At 35.5% G+C, this 18,634-nt stretch overlaps 2 protein-coding genes across 2 annotated transcripts in view; one reads left to right on the top strand and one right to left on the bottom strand.

The window, feature by feature from the left end:
* Positions 1 to 773: 773 nt before the first annotated feature.
* On the bottom strand, positions 774 to 8,626 carry LOC132546754 (serine/arginine repetitive matrix protein 2-like). Its single transcript, XM_060210473.1, has 4 exons — positions 8,578 to 8,626; positions 4,419 to 6,544; positions 3,553 to 4,127; positions 774 to 1,379 (listed from the first exon to the last, which is right to left on the bottom strand). The coding sequence occupies exons 2-4, from the start codon at positions 6,523 to 6,525 to the stop codon at positions 1,194 to 1,196; spliced, it is 2,868 nt and encodes a 955-aa protein (XP_060066456.1). The 5' UTR covers positions 6,526 to 6,544; positions 8,578 to 8,626; the 3' UTR covers positions 774 to 1,193.
* Positions 8,627 to 13,725: 5,099 nt separating this feature from the next.
* LOC132546768 (uncharacterized) overlaps positions 13,726 to 18,634 on the top strand; it is a 31,315-nt gene continuing 26,406 nt past the window's right edge. Inside the window, exon 1 of the mRNA XM_060210487.1 lies at positions 13,726 to 13,792. Coding sequence (XP_060066470.1) covers positions 13,726 to 13,792 — 67 coding nt within the window. The remainder of the gene's footprint in view (positions 13,793 to 18,634) is intronic.

Here is an 18,634-nt window from a genome sequence, read left to right as displayed (position 1 = left end):
CAGATATGGTTGAATCAAATACTCTTTATGAATGAAGAATCTTAAGGTGCTTTACCAAAATTATGAATTTCATGGCCACAGGGTCTCGCATATCCCTGTTCGGAGGGGGTAAAGTTTACTAGAGTTTATATAAGAAAACTGGATTTTTGAGCATAATTTGTTTAATTTCCATTGGAAATATTTCAAACTTGCTTAGAATTATGAGTGAATGATGACGACTTCTGAAGACCCAGATATGGTATTATCAAATGCTCTTCATGAATTGAAGCATCTTAAGGTGCTTTAATTACCAAAATGAGTCACATTTCTTCTGGGGAGGAATACTTATTTCAACTTTATTGTAATTTTCACAGAAAAATAGTATTTTGAGCATAATGTTAGTTATTTCCCCACTGGAAATACAGTGCGATAACTATCCTTTAACCTTTATATTCAATATTGCTTATCTCAGGTGACCGTCAAGGCCGCTAGGCCTCTTGTATTTAGGGGTACCAACCACCTGAGTCCACTTGATAATTTGTCAAGAAGTACTAAACGGGAAACTGATAGAAGTGATTAACTCTAAAGTCCTGGGGTCAAGTGGATGTTTTACTGGAATAGCTTTACAAATTCATTTGCATATGCAAGCTGTCATTACCTTGGTACAAAGTATGACAGATACTTGAAAAACACTTGTCACTGGACACATAACAAAGACTATAAAAACTATTTTACAAATAATTTATTTAAAAATCTTTGCATAAATTGGAAAAATGATAATTACTGATTGCAGAATATAAATATCCTTTGAACAATAAATGTTATAACTTAATATCGAATGAAGTAAAAATTTTACAGCATTTTAAATTATGAACGGATACATCAGTACATAAACATGTATATCAGTAAAGCCTGTATCTTTGAACATTGTCCATCATGTCTTCTCAACATCTTGATTCTCAAACATTTTATATATGAAACAACAGCAAAGAAACAACGAAAAGGAAATCCTAAAATCTGAAATACATGTGTACTGTGATAAAATGTAAATTTTTCCTTAACTATGAAAATGATAGCTGGACAAGTAAAATATGCTTAGAATACAACATATTTCACAATAAGAACTGAAGAATGTGACCAGTATACTGAAATTATCTGGTGCTTCAAACAATGCTTTGGCTGGTGTGACTGTAAATTAGAGTACAATGAGAATCTCAGCTCCTTTTAAATATTTTTTTAGCTGGAGTAATAATGAGTGCATCCACATAGTTCCATAGTCCTGATTGCTTCCGTTTCCGAGTGTAGTAACTTTGCTGATCATGTGTAGAAGCCATTTTCTGTAATTTTGACATTTCCTGTAACTCTTCCTGTTCAACCAAATAGCGGTCCACGTCAGCCACCTATATCGTAGAGAGAATAAATTGAATTAACAGTCAGACAAATGGAAATACACAGGTCCACGTCAGCCACCTATATCGTAGAGAGAATAAATCTAATTAACAGTCAGACAAATGGAAATACACAGGTCCACGTCAGCCACCTATATCGTAGAGAGAATAAATCTAATTAACAGTCAGACAAATGGAAATACACAGGTCCACGTCAGCCACCTATATCATAGAGAGAATAAATTTAATTAACAGTCAGACAAATGGAAATACACAGGTCCACGTCAGCCACCTATATCATAGAGAGAATAAATTCAATTAACAGTCAGACAAATGGAAATACACAGGTCCACGTCAGCCACCTATATCATAGAGAGAATAAATTCAATTAACAGTCAGACAAATGGAAATACACAGGTCCACATTGGTCACCTATATCGTAGAGAGAATAAATTCAATTAACAGTCAGACAAATGGAAATACACAGGTCCACATTGGTCACCTATATCGTAGAGAGAATAAATTTAATTAACAGTCAGACAAATGGAAATACACAGGTCCACGTCAGCCACCTATATCATAGAGAGAATAAATTCAATTAACAGTCAGACAAATGGAAATACACAGGTCCACATTGGTCACCTATATCGTAGAGAGAATAAATTTAATTAACAGTCAGACAAATGGAAATACACAGGTCCACGTCAGCCACCTATATCGTAGAGAGAATAAATTCAATTAACAGTCAGACAAATGGAAATACACAGGTCCACGTCAGCCACCTATATCGTAGAGAGAATAAATTGAATTAACAGTCAGACAAATGGAAATACACAGGTCCACGTCAGCCACCTATATCGTAGAGAGAATAATTAACAGTCAGACAAATGGAAATACACAGGTCCACGTCAGCCACCTATATCGTAGAGAGAATAAATTGAATTAACAGTCAGACAAATGGAAATACACAGGTCCACGTCAGCCACCTATATCGTAGAGAGAATAAATTCAATTAACAGTCAGACAAATGGAAATACACAGGTCCACGTCAGCCACCTATATCATAGAGAGAATAAATTCAATTAACAGTCAGACAAATGGAAATACACAGGTCCACATTGGCCACCTATATCGTAGAGAGAATAAATTGAATTAACAGTCAGACAAATGGAAATACACAGGTCCACGTCAGCCACCTATATCGTAGAGAGAATAAATTCAATTAACAGTCAGACAAATGGAAATACACAGGTCCACATTGGTCACCTATATCGTAGAGAGAATAAATTTAATTAACAGTCAGACAAATGGAAATACACAGGTCCACGTCAGCCACCTATATCGTAGAGAGAATAAATTCAATTAACAGTCAGACAAATGGAAATACACAGGTCCACGTCAGCCACCTATATCGTAGAGAGAATAAATTTAATTAACAGTCAGACAAATGGAAATACACAGGTCCACGTCAGCCACCTATATCGTAGAGAGAATAAATTTAATTAACAGTCAGACAAATGGAAATACACAGGTCCAAATAGTTGACTATACTGGAAGGAATAAAATTAAATTGCTGGCAGACAAATGGGAGTATATGTATACAAATAATTTGTGGATTATCTCTAACATTGTATTCATTTGATACCTATCATCTTGTTCTTAAAAGTGAAAGTCTAATGCAAATCAAATAATTCCTCTATTTACCGTTAGACAGATGACACTGGCCTTGAACTTAAACATGTCCTTATGCAATATATTCTGACATTTTACCTTTGTTTGTTATTAACTCAATGTCCTTCACCAACATCACCATAAAAAAGAACCTGTCATCATACCATTTAAAAGAATTTTTAAAAAATGCTCATATCCCTTAAAAAACTTCAGGTCAATAGTGATGCAGAAAGTGTAAGATATAGACAAAGTAAATTTTAAGAACCTTTATATAATTTCAACATTAATCTGTCATTATATGAATCTTTTGCTCAAATGCAAGATTTCATTAACATTTATAGGCAAATTAATACAAGCGATAATGGATTTCATTGAAAATTTTGAATTTCATACAAAACAAGTTTTTGCTGGAATATCCTACAAACCTATGTGAATTAGATGATTGTTATTAATAAGATACTTATTATCTATGTAGGGTTTAAAACATGAGTAACAGATAGACATATATCAGTACCTGGATACCATGCTGAATAGGTTGGCGCATCCTCAGTAATCTCTCAGATTCTTCAGATGGTGAGCTCATCCGACATCCATTACTTTTCAGGAATGTTGCCGACCTATGACCTCCATGACCAATGGATGGTGTTGCTGACCTCATTCTACCTCTGCGCCCTTTGGTTGGAGTTGCTGACATCAATGGACCTCTGTGCCTTTTGGTTTGAGTTGCTGACCTCAGTCGACCTCCATATCCTACGGATGGCGTTGCTGACCTCATTTGACCTCTGTGACGTTTGGTTGGAAGTGCTGACCTCAATTGACCTCTCTGATTTATGGATGGAGTCCCTGACCTCACAAAACCTCTGTGACCATTGGATGATGTCACAGATCTTGTAACAATCTTTACATCTTTAGCTAGTGAAGCAGACTTTCGGCATTTGGGCGATTCTGTTGACCTTGTGTGAGGTTTCTGTGACCTTGTAAGACCTTTCTGAGAGGCTTTCACTAATGATCCTGTGGGACTTTTTTGAGCATTGGACTGAGATTTAGTTCTGTTCTTTGATCCATTCCTCAAGTTATGTCTCTGTGCATCTGAAATAATAATGTGCAATTTCTTATTGTTTTGTAATGGGAAAGGAGATTTTGATTTTCTTATAGATCAAAAATTACTGACACACAATCATGAACACACAAAAACAACCTGCTTATTTGCAATAACAACTGTTCTTTTACATTATATATGTAAATACATCTCACATGAAATCAGATCAAAAGGAGTGTCCTTTGACATAAGCAGAGAAATTATATTTACCTATTCACTTAACAAACACTGTTCATGCAAGACCAATGAACCATCAAGACCCATATGCAGGAAAAACTTACACAAAGACTGGAGGTTCTTGTCTACATCTTCAGTTAAGTCATGAGGCCTTTCATCAATGTTCCCATTGATTGGGCTTTCGATGATCAGAGATGTCAAGTCCTCATGAGCTTTTGTTGAACTGTGCGTTTGATTTTTAACCAAATTGTCAATATTGGATGATCTAGATCTGTTTCCATTGTTTGTAGTTTCTGTTGTCCTTCGTCGAGGTGATGTCTTGCCATTGTTGGACGTTTCTGCTGTCCTACGTGGAGGTGTTGTCTTTCCATTGTTTGCAGTTTCTGCTGTCCGTCGTCGAGGTGATGCCTTTCTATTGTTGGCAGTTTCTACTGTCCTACGTGGAGGTGATGCCTTTCCATTGTTGGCAGTTTCTACTGTCCTACGTGAAGGTGTTGTCTTTCCATTGTTTGCAGTTTCTGCTGTCCTACGTGAAGGTGTTGTCTTTCCATTGTTGGAGGTTTTTGCTGTCCTATGTGAAGGTGATGTCTTTCCATTGTTGGAGGTTTTTGCTGTCCTTTGTGAAGGTGATGTCTTTCCATTGTTGGCAGTTTCTACTGTCCTACATGAAGGTGTTGTCTTTCCATTGTTGGCAGTTTCTACTGTCCTACGTGAAGGTGTTGTCTTTCCATTGTTGGCAGATTCTGTTGTCATACGTGAAGGTGATGCCTTTCCATTGTTGGCAGTTTCTACTGTCCTACGTGGAGGTGATGTTCTTCCATTGTTGGAGGTTTTTGCTGTCCTATGTGAAGGTGTTGTTTTTCCATTGTTGGCAGTTTCTACTGTCCCATGTGAAGGTGTTGTTTTTCCATTGATAGCCATTTCTGCTGTCCTATGTGATAATGATGTTTTTCCAATGCTGGTTGTTTTTGCTGTCCCATCTGATACACCTGGCAGTTCCATCAGTGGTGAGTGACCACGACCACCACTTCTATATAACACATGACACCTTTTCTTTGCTGACTGGTTGTCTTTCCGTGATATTTTAGCACGGAATCTATTTACTTTATAACTAAATCCAATAATATCATCAACATTAGCAGTGGTAGATTTCCTTTTTTTCTTCCAGCCATCCTGATTTCTTGGAACAGATTTCATCTCTCCTGTGATATCTAAATCAGTGACACCAGATTGAGATAGCTCAGTTACAGCAGATTTTCCAATGTGTTTTCTTGAGTCTTCAGTATTATTATTTTTATTACATACCCTTGCAGACCTTCTTAAACATCTTGCATTTTCTTGATATTCACTTTCACTGTCACTTGACATCGCCACATTCTTCAGTTTACCTGTTGTGTCCTTACCTGTTGTGTCCTTATTTTTTTGTTCCCCACCATCAATGTCTGTTCTTATTTCTGTCTCTGATTCTCTGCATTCTATCTCTTCATTACCAGGTTCCATTCTATGGGACGTACCCCTGTTGGATTTCTTACTGTACGCCAGCCCATCAGGTGCCTGGTGCTTGTCCTGTTCCGTACTTTTTGACTGTCTACTCTCTGCCTGCCTGTCATTGTTTCCTCCAACTTCAGTCTCCCTGTCGAGTAATCTGGTCTCGTTCCTTACATTAACATCAGTTGTTTTTTCTCTTGTCCAACCTGTATCTGTATTGACCTTTCTTGATGTCTGCTGACCTTTGTCTCCATGGTTTCTTACACTGTCCACATTGTCATCTGAGGATCTTCTAACGGTACCACTCCTTACCCTAGAACACTGTGATTCCCTTGTGGAGATGATTTTCTTTCCATAGAGCAATTGATTCTTGGTATGTTTCCAAACTGGGCGTTCGCTTACATAAAACTGAAAGAAATAAGTGGATGTCTCCAAATCTTGGCCATTCTGTTGGAACCCAATTTTATCACAAATAGCCCAGTATTTTTTCAGAGGTTTGACCATTAAATGTTGAGTAAATATGGGTGGAATCTGTTTATCACTCTCAGACAGATGAAGTACAGCACGGAATACCTGCTCAAGTTCTAAACGGACTGCTACAGAGTCACACTTCCTGATTTCCTGACCAAAGGTGACCTTCACCTTGTACACAGTGTCCTTGTGACGAACTAGACAACAACCATCTTTGTTTGCATCAATTTCATCAAAAACCATCATCTCCATTCCAAGTCAAACAGCTGGACTAAATAGAAAGGGAAAAAAATGAAGGTTAGACTTGTATACTTATTTGTGACATATATGCTAACTCAATTATGAAAGTTATGCCTCCCGTGTTCAAGAGCTTGAATCTTACAAAACGTTTCTTGCAATATTGAAAATAAATTGTATCAATGATTTTTTGGGACTCAAGATATTTCAGCTCTTGACTCCTGACTTTCCTGTTTGAAATTCTCAGGACCCACTATATCTCTTAGTTATGAGCTCATCAAAAGTTTGGAAGCTATCATGGTAATGTACCTTCCTATGAAGTTTGAAGTTATTCCATTGAAAACAACCTGCAATATTGAGTGGACACTTTCAGTAACTGAATAAGGGGTCATTACTGTCTGAACTGCTGTCCAAAAATTACAGTAACCAAACTCGTCAGAGCTATCATGGTAATGAACCTTGTTATGAAAGTTGAAGTTAATCCGTTGAAAACTACTTTCGGTATCATGTGGACACGTTTCCGTCATGAAATAAAGGGCCATAACTCTGTAAAATTTTGGTCTGAAAATTGTGGTCAAACAACCTGTCTGAACAATCATGGTATAATGAATCTTCCTATAAAGTTGAAGCTGATCTCTTGATAACTACTTGCAATATTCAGCGGACACTATTTTGGTACTTTGATATGGGCCCATAACTCCATGAATTACAGTTTCAACTTTAAAGCGATCAAATTTGTATGATCTGTCATAATATTAAACTTTTCAATGAAGTTTGAAGTTGATCCCCTGAAAACTGCTTACAATATCGAGAAGACACTGTTTCAGTAATTTCATAAGGGGCCATAAATCTTGATTGAACTTGTGTGAGCCATCACGTGAATGAACCTCCATATGAAGTTTAAAGTTGCTTTGTTAAAAACTACTAAAGTTATCAAGCAGACAAACCCCCCTTCTCAAACCTGCCTGCCTTCTCACATGATAACGTAATATGGCTGGTCTTTCATCAGGTGTATAAAAACACATTAACTGTTCTGGAATTGCATTCAACAGATAAAATATATTCTGTTACAAAACTCATTGTATGGCTCGTTGTTATATTGGTGCATGTGTCATATTGATGTTTGAAGCAGTTTTGAAACTATCGAAAAATGAAATGATGTCATCCCTGACCATATTTACCATAAGCTCATTATATCTTAATACTATGATTCATCAAAAGTTTTGAATCTGTGTTCTGGGCTCGCCTGCCAAAAAACCCTACAACAATTACTTAATGTAATTAAAGCTGGTATGCTAGCAAGCCATTCCATTGTTATTGTTCTGGGGAATCTATACATTTGTGTTTATTGCAGCATATATGAGCTGGTTGAACGTTTCCTGTGATACACAGCTTGGGAACATCCTTGGAATGACACACTAAAACTTCAATACTCTAACTGCTGAAGACAACATATTTTTACATGATAAATTACATTTGCAAACAAAAATTTCCAAAGCATGTCTAATTTGTTACAAATTCAATAAACGATTTACTGCATAGTGTAAACCACAGTAAATTCATGCACAGGAACTTAATCTATTGTTAGAGTGGATTCATGTGTTTTTCCTGACAAAAGATGCCCTTTTTATCAACGGCCGGATTGAAGCGTGGTTTGATTGATCAATTTGTTTAAAAAAACATTGAAGAAGAAATTATAACATTCATTGTTTATTAATTTTGTGTTTGCAAACATGTATCTATATATAGTTTCTCATATGTAGATATATCCGCGATAAATACAGGAATCGGACAATGAAAATAATTTTTTTCCTGTGCTGTTAGCAATAACTATTTCAAATATAAATTCCGATTATAATCTATAGTCCTATGGGTACTCCAACAATGTAAGAGGCTTGTCAGGGCGAGATAATTTTGACAGCATCCACCGTCTCAGTTGCGATTATGGCCAGATATTTGCATCTCTGATGTACATTGCATGCTTTTTATTTCATGAATGGTTGGTCGAAATCATAAGCCGCACGCACATTGACAATTATATACAGTTTGACCTTTTGTAATACTTACAAATCAGTATTTATAAATGCGAAGTCAGAAGACATTCAGAAGTCAAAGTTCGTATCCCCCGTTCAAATATGGCGGTGGTACTAATGGGGTTATACTAAATACCCGCAATCAGGCGAACTCTTAAAATTAACCGGCATAATCCGTGACTCGGAAGCGCCCTTCTTCTAGGAAAGTTAGTTTCAGGCATATGCCCTTATCACCCTGGAATTCATTGTGTGTATATTTTTTCTCTCTCGCTCTAACAAAGTTTGTCTTTGGTTTGATAAATCTTTACATCATTAGGCTGAACGTAAAACTTATTTTCCGTTAAAAATATACATATTTCTATAATTCAAAAAGAAAGAGAGAAAGAATATTGCTTTTTATTCATAAAGCGATTAAATAATAAAACAAATAAAGCCTTAAGGTAATAATTCGTTGTAATAATTCAATTTTGAATTTGAGTAAAATTAGAATATTTTTTTATATAAAAGAACTATGAATTTTAATAACTAGAAATACATTAAATGATCATTGAAAAAAACTTGTTCCGTGATGAACAATTTCTTATCGCTGTCTCTGAATTTCAATACCGTGAATTTGTTATGTAAACTACTCGCCAAAAGACTAGTTTTCCCAATGCCAGACCGATGTGAGTAAAATTGTACACGTGGGTACAAGTCTGTCGATAACAAGTTCTAATGAGCATATCACAAATACACATAGACACAGTAGCTGTAATTTGTCTGTCAGTCCTTTATCCTCGCTTTACGCTATATATTTTTAGTTTTTTTTTAAAGAGACATTGCAAATACACGGTTTCTCTAATATTTGTTGACACATTTTTTACTTTGTAAACTCACCAACGTTCATGAATGCAAACAAATGACGTATAATTTAACCTAATAGACGATTCGCCATCTCGAGAATCTCTTGCTGTTCATCGCTACAAATCTCAGAGATGTCGTCGAGGTGTAGGAGCAATGTAAAATATAAAAATATAAGCAATATTGGAGATAGTATATCGATATTTATCATATTTTCGTCTCTAAAAAAACAAGCAACCCGAATGATTTCTCTGGTTAGTAACCATAACGCGAATTAAGGATAATTTTCACTTACCGTAAAATGTAGTCGCCAAACGGGGGAGATTAACAAATATTTTTGTCACTTCTCGGAACAAAATAGCGAGACCATCGCTATCTGGCAGTCACAAACGAAGATTTGAACGAGATTATTATCTAACGGGAGATACAGAACGAAACGTACTCGTATCAAAGGGCAACAGAAGCAAGATTGTCATCATTTCACCCCAAATTCACAATACATTATCAAAATGCCTTGGTATATTAAAACATTAACATTACTCCAGTCAATTTCAGAATCATACCTGTGTTCTGCGTAGTAAGTTGCATGCCCTGGTGAATGTTTCTGCGATACGCCGACTTGACCATAAATTCCATGGTCTAATTATCTCAATGTGAGGTTCGTTTCTTAGAATTGTGTACCATAACCATTTGAGAGGAGGAAAGTCAAATGACACTTATTCAATAATATGCATGCATATCCCTATAACAAATTTTCCTAGTCATGCAATTTTTTTTAAGAATACATCGTAAGTTTTTAATAATACAGGGAATGTTTAGATGGCGGTACAGAGCACGCAAGGACCATTTTCGAAACATCACTCATTACATCGTTTACGATCTCTATACTGTATATAATAAATCGCGGTTATGTGCTGGTATAGCCCCGGGAACTTCGAGGATGGGCGTGGTCAAATGTGGTCCTGGTAAAAATTCCGAACAACTTTTAGTCGATTAATTTCAACTTTCTTCCAACTCGGCTACTAAGGATTAAAAAAAAAGTCTATTCGGTAGAGCGTTAAGTAGAGGTCAAGCGGGTCAGTCTTGCGTGGAAGCGGGTCAGTCTTGTTGTGTGGAATCAAGAGATGGGGTATACTGGTTGTGGCTACCTCATTGAAAATCATACGGGAGGCCCGTATCTAGATAAAATGTACACCACAAAGAACTTCCTTAAACACTAACCGCCTTGATCGGGGATCGAACCACGCGCCGTTTGATGCTATATCGACATAGTTTGAGCCACAGCTTTGCATATTGTCTATGATGTAATATAAGCGTTCATTCTTACAATGAAATCATCATATCCTGTAATGCAGACCTTACAAAATGTATATGAGTTATTTCATATTACTGTTTGCCACCAAACTGTATACAGAAACTCTTGAACAATATTATATTCTATAATAAGAGGCGTTATCGTCACTAACCTCAGGCAATACCTCGCGGTATGTACCAAAGTATAAAATGAAGTTAAACGACAGCTCCGTTTTTGGATAAGATGTTCGGTCATTAATCGAAGTCCATGTACTGAAATATTGTAAATAAAACGTGACTTAAAGATGTCAAAATTATAACGTCTTTGACAATTCTTGAACCTTCTCCTTTGCCTTTTGGCAAATTCTTAACCGCTTTTTCTCCTCCTCTCCTCGCTCTATACCTCCTCTAGAATACAATGTTAATGGTATTACCAAAATGGCATTTTGTGACCAGGAAAAGGTTGAAATCCTCAATAATTACTTCACTTCTGTCTCCAGTACTGATGATTCTAATACAAATCTGCCAATCAAATGCATTAATTCACTTTCTAGTTTTATGATCGAAGAAAAAGATGTTTATGATATTTTATCTACTCTTGACATAGGGAAAGCTGTTGGTCCAGACAGGATTAGTCACCGTATGCTAAAAGCTACAGCCAGAACTATTTCACAACCTCTTACATTATTATTTAATAGGTCTCTAAGGGATGCTGTTCCTTTCGAAATGGAAAAAAAGCACACGTTTTACCAGTATTTAAAAAAGGAGATGCTCATGTTCCTTCAAATTATAGGCCTATTTCTTTGCTAAGTTTCTTGTCAAAATATATTTTTAACTTTGCTAGAGACAACAATATTTTTTACAAGTATCAATCTAGTTTCCTTCCCGGCCACTCCACAGTCTATCAGTTGATAGAAATGTATCACAGTATTGTTAGCTCTTTGGATAATAATGAATATTCTTGTGTTGCATTTTGCGATTTGTCCAAGGCATTTGACAAAGTCTGGCATAAGGGTCTCTTGTTCAAACTCCATCAGTATGGAATAGATGGAGTGTTACTGTCCTGGTTGGAAAATCACTTAACCAATAGATACCAATCTGTTATATATGGAAACAACACTTCTCCTTTTAAGCCGGTCAGGGCTGGGGTACCACAGGGTTCTGTACTGGGTTCCTTGCTGTTTTTATTTTACATCAACGACTTAGCTGATCCTATGAACACTTTTGTGAGATTATTTGCTGATGATTCCTCTCTTCAAAAATCATCTGCCTTTTCAGATGAAATTGAAGTTGCCCTGAATCAGGATCTAGATCGTCTTCAAACTTGGTCTGACCAATGGCTTATGAAATTAAATCCTGCTAAAACGGAGGCAGTTATCTTTTCTCCTAGAAATAACCCTACCAAACTTGGTATGCAATGGTGAACCCATTAAATTCAATGATTCGCATCGTCACTTGGGTGTAACCTTTAGCAGTAATTGCAAATGGAGTGACCATGTTAACCTCCTCATTAAAACTTCTTCTCAAAAAGTGTGTGCCATGAAAAAACTTAAGTACAAGGTAAATAAGTCTACTCTTAATACTATTTATATATCGTTTATTAGGCCCATTCTTGAGTACGCCTCTTGTGTTTGGGTTGGCTGTTCAGAACACTTGTCCGACTCACTAGAAAAAGTCCAATTAGAGGCTGCACGAATCGTTACTGGTCTCACATCCATAGCGTCTCGTGAGTCTTTCTATTGTGAAACAGGTTGGGTTTCTCTCAAACAAAGAAGAGAGGCATCAAAATTGACTACGTTCTACAAAATACACAATAAGATAGCCCCTTCTTACTTGGTAAATCTACTTCCACCCATTAGACGTGACTTAAACATTGAATTAAGAAACCCTGAGAATTACCAAATACCCCACAGTCGTCTAAATACTGTGAAAAAATCCTTTGTGCCGTCGTCTATAAATTTGTGGAATAACGTAGATAATTTTGTAAAAGCGTCTCCGTCCTTAAATACATTCAGATCTAAACTTTCTCCCGTTAACTTTTCTGTTCCAGATTATCTACACTCTGGCAACCGTTTCCTTTCCGTTATACATTGTCGAACGAGGAACAACTGTAGTGGACTGCGCTCAGATTTATTTACGGTGGGAATTTGTCAGTCTCCAAATTGCTCTTGTGGAGACGTCGTTGAAGACGCAAGTTACTATTTTCTTTCGTGCGCTTTATTTTCTAATTGTAGACGAATATTGTGTGATACTCTATATGACCTAGACGTGATTTTTAACGTAGAAACCATATTATGGGGTGATATTAACTCTTACTCATACCAAACTAATCGCGAAATAATAAAATCAGTTCAAAAATATATTCAACAGTTCGAATGATTTGATGCTTCCTAAATCTTTCCAAATGCAGTCAACCATGAACCACCTCTCTCTCTCTCTCTCTCTCTCTCTCTCTCTAAATGGCAGTCATGACGGCCTTCATGGATTTCCATATTAGATCGGCTTTTAAGATAAAACTTCGTAAGGACCATCAGCTGAAGCTTAATGACACTCAATTTTTAAACGTGTTTAAGATTATGCCTGCGATCGTGGATATCGTATATAAAAAACTAACCGGGACCATCTCGGCATCATTGCAATTAAGTTTCAGTTTTGGAATTTCGATCATCTATGACCCCAAAAATAATTAATCAAGACCGTTAATATTTATTCAGGAGGAAAAGACGGAGAGAAACTGGTAATGGTTATTTTTGGACTTGTTTAGAATAAGAGCCAAACAAAAAAACTTGAATGTCGCCAACTTGACGGACCGGTTGTCCCAGTATTGAACCTGCATGATGGTGTCGCAATCATTATTTCAGATTGTCATTGTTGCGAAGTATGGTAACCTTTACTGTTCTATAGGCTGATTTCATTTCCTACATCCGGTTTTCTTTTTTTTATAACTTCCGGTTATGGAGTATACGTTATATTCCAAAACAATATGTGTAAAAACGATTTAAATTGGACCTGAAATTGTCGGGCACTTGTGCCAGAGGATAAAATAAATATGGCAGAGGCTGCTGATAACATACGCGGGCGCGACACCATGCCAAGGCAAGGCAAAGTTGAAAATGGTGAGTCCGACTGATTTGTCATTGTAAAACTATTCATTAATTCCGAACTCTACATACTCTTATCATGTGAACTTTTGAAAAAAAAACCAAACAAATGGAAGTCCCGAAATAGATATAGCTACCATTAAAAGATATGGCAAACTTGCTATGTAAAACGAATTACATCGATCGTGCCAAATACAGCCTTTAGCTGTTAAGATATTAACACCTCAAATATCCTTTTCACTCTCTGACTCTGTCTTTTGGATTATCATCTTCTTTCCCTGGTGATAACACATATTCACTGACATCTTGACGTGATCCTTATTTTGATTAAGGCTGTGAAGATGCATGAAACTGTCTGAATCAATGGAACGTTTTGATATTTTACTCGATTGGACTTTCTTCTTACAATATTGAAATTACAGTGTACAGTAGACAAATAGAAATGGCGGACATTACAGTTGTCAAAATCTGAAAAAATTCGGGTTTTTTTTCTATGCAAAAACTCTTCCTTCTTTGTTGGATGTGTTATTTGCAAATTATATGGTTGACATCCTTCAGCTAAACAGTCTTTATTATTATTAATAATAAAAAAACAACAAAACTGAAAATCTTGTTGAAATTGCATATACATATATATTTTAATCCAAATAATACTACTGTCTAAGACAATAATGAGTCAGGTGAATTTCAGCCACAATATGTTAGATCACTTGTTAGGTTTTAGATGTACAATTTTGTGTTTGTTCTTTAGACATGTTCATATCACAATGCCAATCTGTATTAACCTGACATTGGATGTTCTTTCTACTTTTATAAATTAGTCTGGAATTGATGAAGATTGGAACTCTCGCTCTATATGAAATTGGAAATAAGTGACCTGCTCCTAGGATGACATTTAATCAATAATTGTTGAAGGAAATTGCCATTTTTACATGTATGCTGCACACTGATTAAGGAGTCTGCAATTTATCTTCAAGCTTATACCACAGACTTAAATATAGAATAATATACAAGTCCGTGCTTATACCAATGCCATGTTTCAAAACTCATATACTTTTTCTGTATCTGCCCATATTTTGATGGACATTGGGGCAGGAACATGACTATGTGAATAAAGAGGATCTCACAATACCACCGATATGTAAAATGTTGATCAAATACCAGAATTATTTTAACTCTCATATGACAGGATACCATGTTTGTGAAAAGTGAGACATATAGGTCATGATATTTAGTCAGTAGCATGTCGGGATAAAGATTACTAAGGTTGTTCAAATGAATGACCTTGATACTCATTCAAACTTACAGGGGTTAAATGTCTTTAACTGATATTTTCTCATTAACCAAGAGACCCAACGTTATATTGAGCTCTAAGTATTTTGGACTTACTTACCTACTTTCAAGGTACAAGACCAAAGGCATGGGTCAGATGTGTTTAAACTTTTAAACAACTTCTCTGTAACCGAGACCAAGGGTGATGATATTTGACCAGTTGTATACTGGGATGAAGGGTTATCAAAGTTGTTCAGATAAATTACCTTGATTTATGTATAATGATTGTAAAGCTGTGTATCTTCAGATACTAAGATTTTCTTTACATTATTATTTCACTTGTAACATAATTATATACTGTAAAGAGGTATGTTATGATATTTGGGATAAACATGAAAGTTACCAGAATAAATTCTTCAATAATGTGGACTCTTAATATGTGGAGTATGTGAGTGATACTGACCTATTTGGCCTTTTGTTAAATAAGGATGCTTATTCTCTTTTTCTTTTTTTGACTTTTTCTTGCCTTTATTATTGTCAGAATTGCCATGTATGTTATTTAGCATTGAGACAGGTGGATCAATGTTCAAGCTTTCCATTATTACAGTTGATTGTTCAAATCAAATATTTACATCTTCAATAGTCTGTAATTCCTTTCTGTGTCTTTATGGTAAAGACGATATTGTTATTGCTGTTTCTTGAGAAGCACTAGATGAATATTTTTCGTACTTTGGAAAAAGAATAAATCACAACAAGTTCAGGATCAGGTGAATTTTTGAAATGTCTTCCATTGTTGTCCTTACTGACGACTGAGCTTTCCCATTATATGACAGCTATGAATTCAACTTGATTATCAGATCACCAAACAAACACACGTATAAAAAAATCCTACAAACTTACTGATTACTGTGTGTAATGCAAGTAGTCTTTGATCTCATTACATATGAAAGCCAGGGATATGCTAGTACTACCACTTATCAACTTTAAATACATATTAATGCATAGGAGATAATACTCACTTATAAATCTTTCTTTTTCTTTTCACTGTGCATGATTCTGTTTTATAAATCTTTTGTAGTATTTTCAAATAATAAGAAATAAATTTACCAATATTATGAATAATCTTATTAGGGTATATTATCTAGGTAAAAAAACCAGTACCGAAATGAAAGGTTTGTATATCTTTACGACAAAACCCTGGAGCTTATAGTTGTAGAGAAGGCTAGCAAACTGCATATTGGTTGGTTTGGAGTTGTATGCTATTCTATGAATTAAAGAACCTGAGCCACTAGTTTGGCCAGGTTACATCAATATATTAAATATTTTATTTACTTGGAATCATATTCCCACCCATATTTATGCAGTACATGTACCTTTAGCCTGCAATAAGCTTTCCCCACTGACTTTGAGTCAGAATGTGTATTTTGGACACCAGTGGGTAGTGAAACTTTTCAAACATAAATAACACAAAGTTTGTCTAACATTCTCTATCATTTCATAGCTGTAGGTTTGTTGAGACAGGTCAGATTGATATAATTTGAGTGTTAGTTATATATCTTATACTGTTCTTTGATCAGTGGCAGCAATTTGAAAGTTTAAGTGATCACTGGTTAACTCTTGAGCAGCTAGGGCCTGGTCTTATTGCAGGGTAAATAAGGTAGATTAACATAGAATGACTCAACAGATTTTTATTTTAGATCAATGTTTATATGGATTTGGCTGGTTTATAGGCAAGGAATCTGTACGACAGTGTATCATGTAATCAGAAATCAGAAAATTTGTAATACCAGTATGTAATAATATGTAACATGAAGGTATGCATTGTTTCACAGCCTGTGGTTGTTGTATATGGTGTCCCTTTCCTTTATGATTCAGTGTTTTTTCATAAGTTTTGAAAAATAATTAATGAAATTGGAAGAAATACCATATACATTAGACAACAAGTTTTTGTGTCCTGTTTCTAACACAATAAAAGCACTGTCCTGATGATGAATTGACTTTTTCTGTACCCAGATGTTTTGTTAGCAGTTTGTGTGTAATGGAGGACCTGAAATGAAATGCTGCAAATTGGTATACAGAACTGACAGTATTTGGAAATACAAAATGTAAATGATATATTACATATCATAGAAAGTAATATACAGGTTAAATATTTTCAAGAGGGCCATGAAAGCTCAGTCCGTTAGAGTGTTGGCTAATATGACCTCAGAAGTAGATCTGAGGGACATGGTTCAACGTTCTCTTCTCACGACAGCTTGTTATTATCTGGAAGCTGAGAAACAGGTTGATCTGTGCAGTTGTGGTGTATCCATGGGCAAGACATTCTACCCCATTATTGTGAGATGGACCTCCTGTATGTTGTTCAGTGAGGTAGCCACCCACTACTATAAGGAGATCCTACCTCAAAATAACCTTTGCTATTTATGGGATGATAACTCAGCAAAGCAAACTATTACATATAAACCAATTAGTTGATAGGAATCCTTAATAAATCAAATACAACAATTGTCAACTACTTATGGTGCATTTTAATTTCAGTGAAGCATCCTCAGGTCAAAGTTCACTCTGTCAGCCAATCAAAATACATATACAGTTTATTCCATGTATAGTAAAATGATTAATTGATACATAAGGAGTTTAATGACACCCTCCTATTGTAGTAGAAAGTGAGATAAACTATATTATATCAGTCTATCTAGTTTGTAGGTATGTTTCTTCTGATCCTGGGATCTGGAGTGTATAGTTTGGAGGTTCCGGGTTAAAATCTTCTCTTTCTTTACTTTTTGTAGGGGAGCTTTCAAATCATTTGAAGAGGCACATGTAAATTATAGCTGTACCTTCTATGTATATATATGTATATACTCTAAAGTATCTTACGTATAGTGGTATACACTTTTCTTTTTTTCATATTAAGTAACACATTTTATAAACTGCTGTTCCTGTTTTGCTTTTCAGCAAGTCATCACCTTTTTTTATTTGATATGTAAAACGATAAAATCAGTAATGGATGAAATTGAAAGTTATTTTAATGCAGGCTTTTTGTAACCTGAATGTTAACATCTCTGTACCTATGAAAGTTGACTGAGTCATGTCTGTAAAATTCTTCCAGATTAAGTGTGAATTTTTGATGCATGTATTTTCATACTTCAAAGATGTGTTATACAACCATACAAACCTTCATTTTGATGCCAGTACTTGCTGGACAAGTTTGCCAGTAATTGTTGTAATATAACTGGTAATGTCTGTTAACCATAGCTTCAGGTGATCACGATGTAACATTGTATGTGTGTATATATATACAGTTCTATATATCTGATACAATCTGCATGATCATAATTAAAACCACAGTCTGAAAGGCCTCCATTTAACAATGATATACATTATATCTATACACATATCTCATTTGTACACATAATAAATGATTGAAGTGATCAAAAGTAAAGATCTGTTGTCTATTTATAGCTCTTGACCCGTGTTCATGTTATTCATCAATTCTCAACTGCCATATTTTTAGGAAGTAAATGGAAAGTTGCTAGTGGCCATCTTTTTTTCATTAAGAGTAAGAATAACCAACTTTTTTCTATT

The sequence above is a fragment of the Ylistrum balloti genome, unplaced genomic scaffold (genome assembly GCF_031769215.1).
Source record: "Ylistrum balloti isolate Yb309-2 unplaced genomic scaffold, AGI_CSIRO_Ybal_v1 Utg369912, whole genome shotgun sequence".
NCBI classification, from domain to species: domain Eukaryota; kingdom Metazoa; phylum Mollusca; class Bivalvia; order Pectinida; family Pectinidae; genus Ylistrum; species Ylistrum balloti.
This window is presented reverse-complemented; position numbering and strand designations above follow the sequence as displayed.

Coding starts and splice junctions, on each gene's coding strand:
- LOC132546754 (XM_060210473.1), bottom strand. CDS start 6,525: ATGGAGATGATGGTTTTTGATGAAATTGATGCAAACAAAGATGGTTGT. Junction 4,128..4,418: donor CAAGAACCTCCAGTCTTTGT/GTAAGTTTTTCC, acceptor TTATTATTTCAG/ATGCACAGAGACATAACTTG. Junction 1,380..3,552: donor CTATTCAGCATGGTATCCAG/GTACTGATATAT, acceptor TCTACGATATAG/GTGGCTGACGTGGACCGCTA.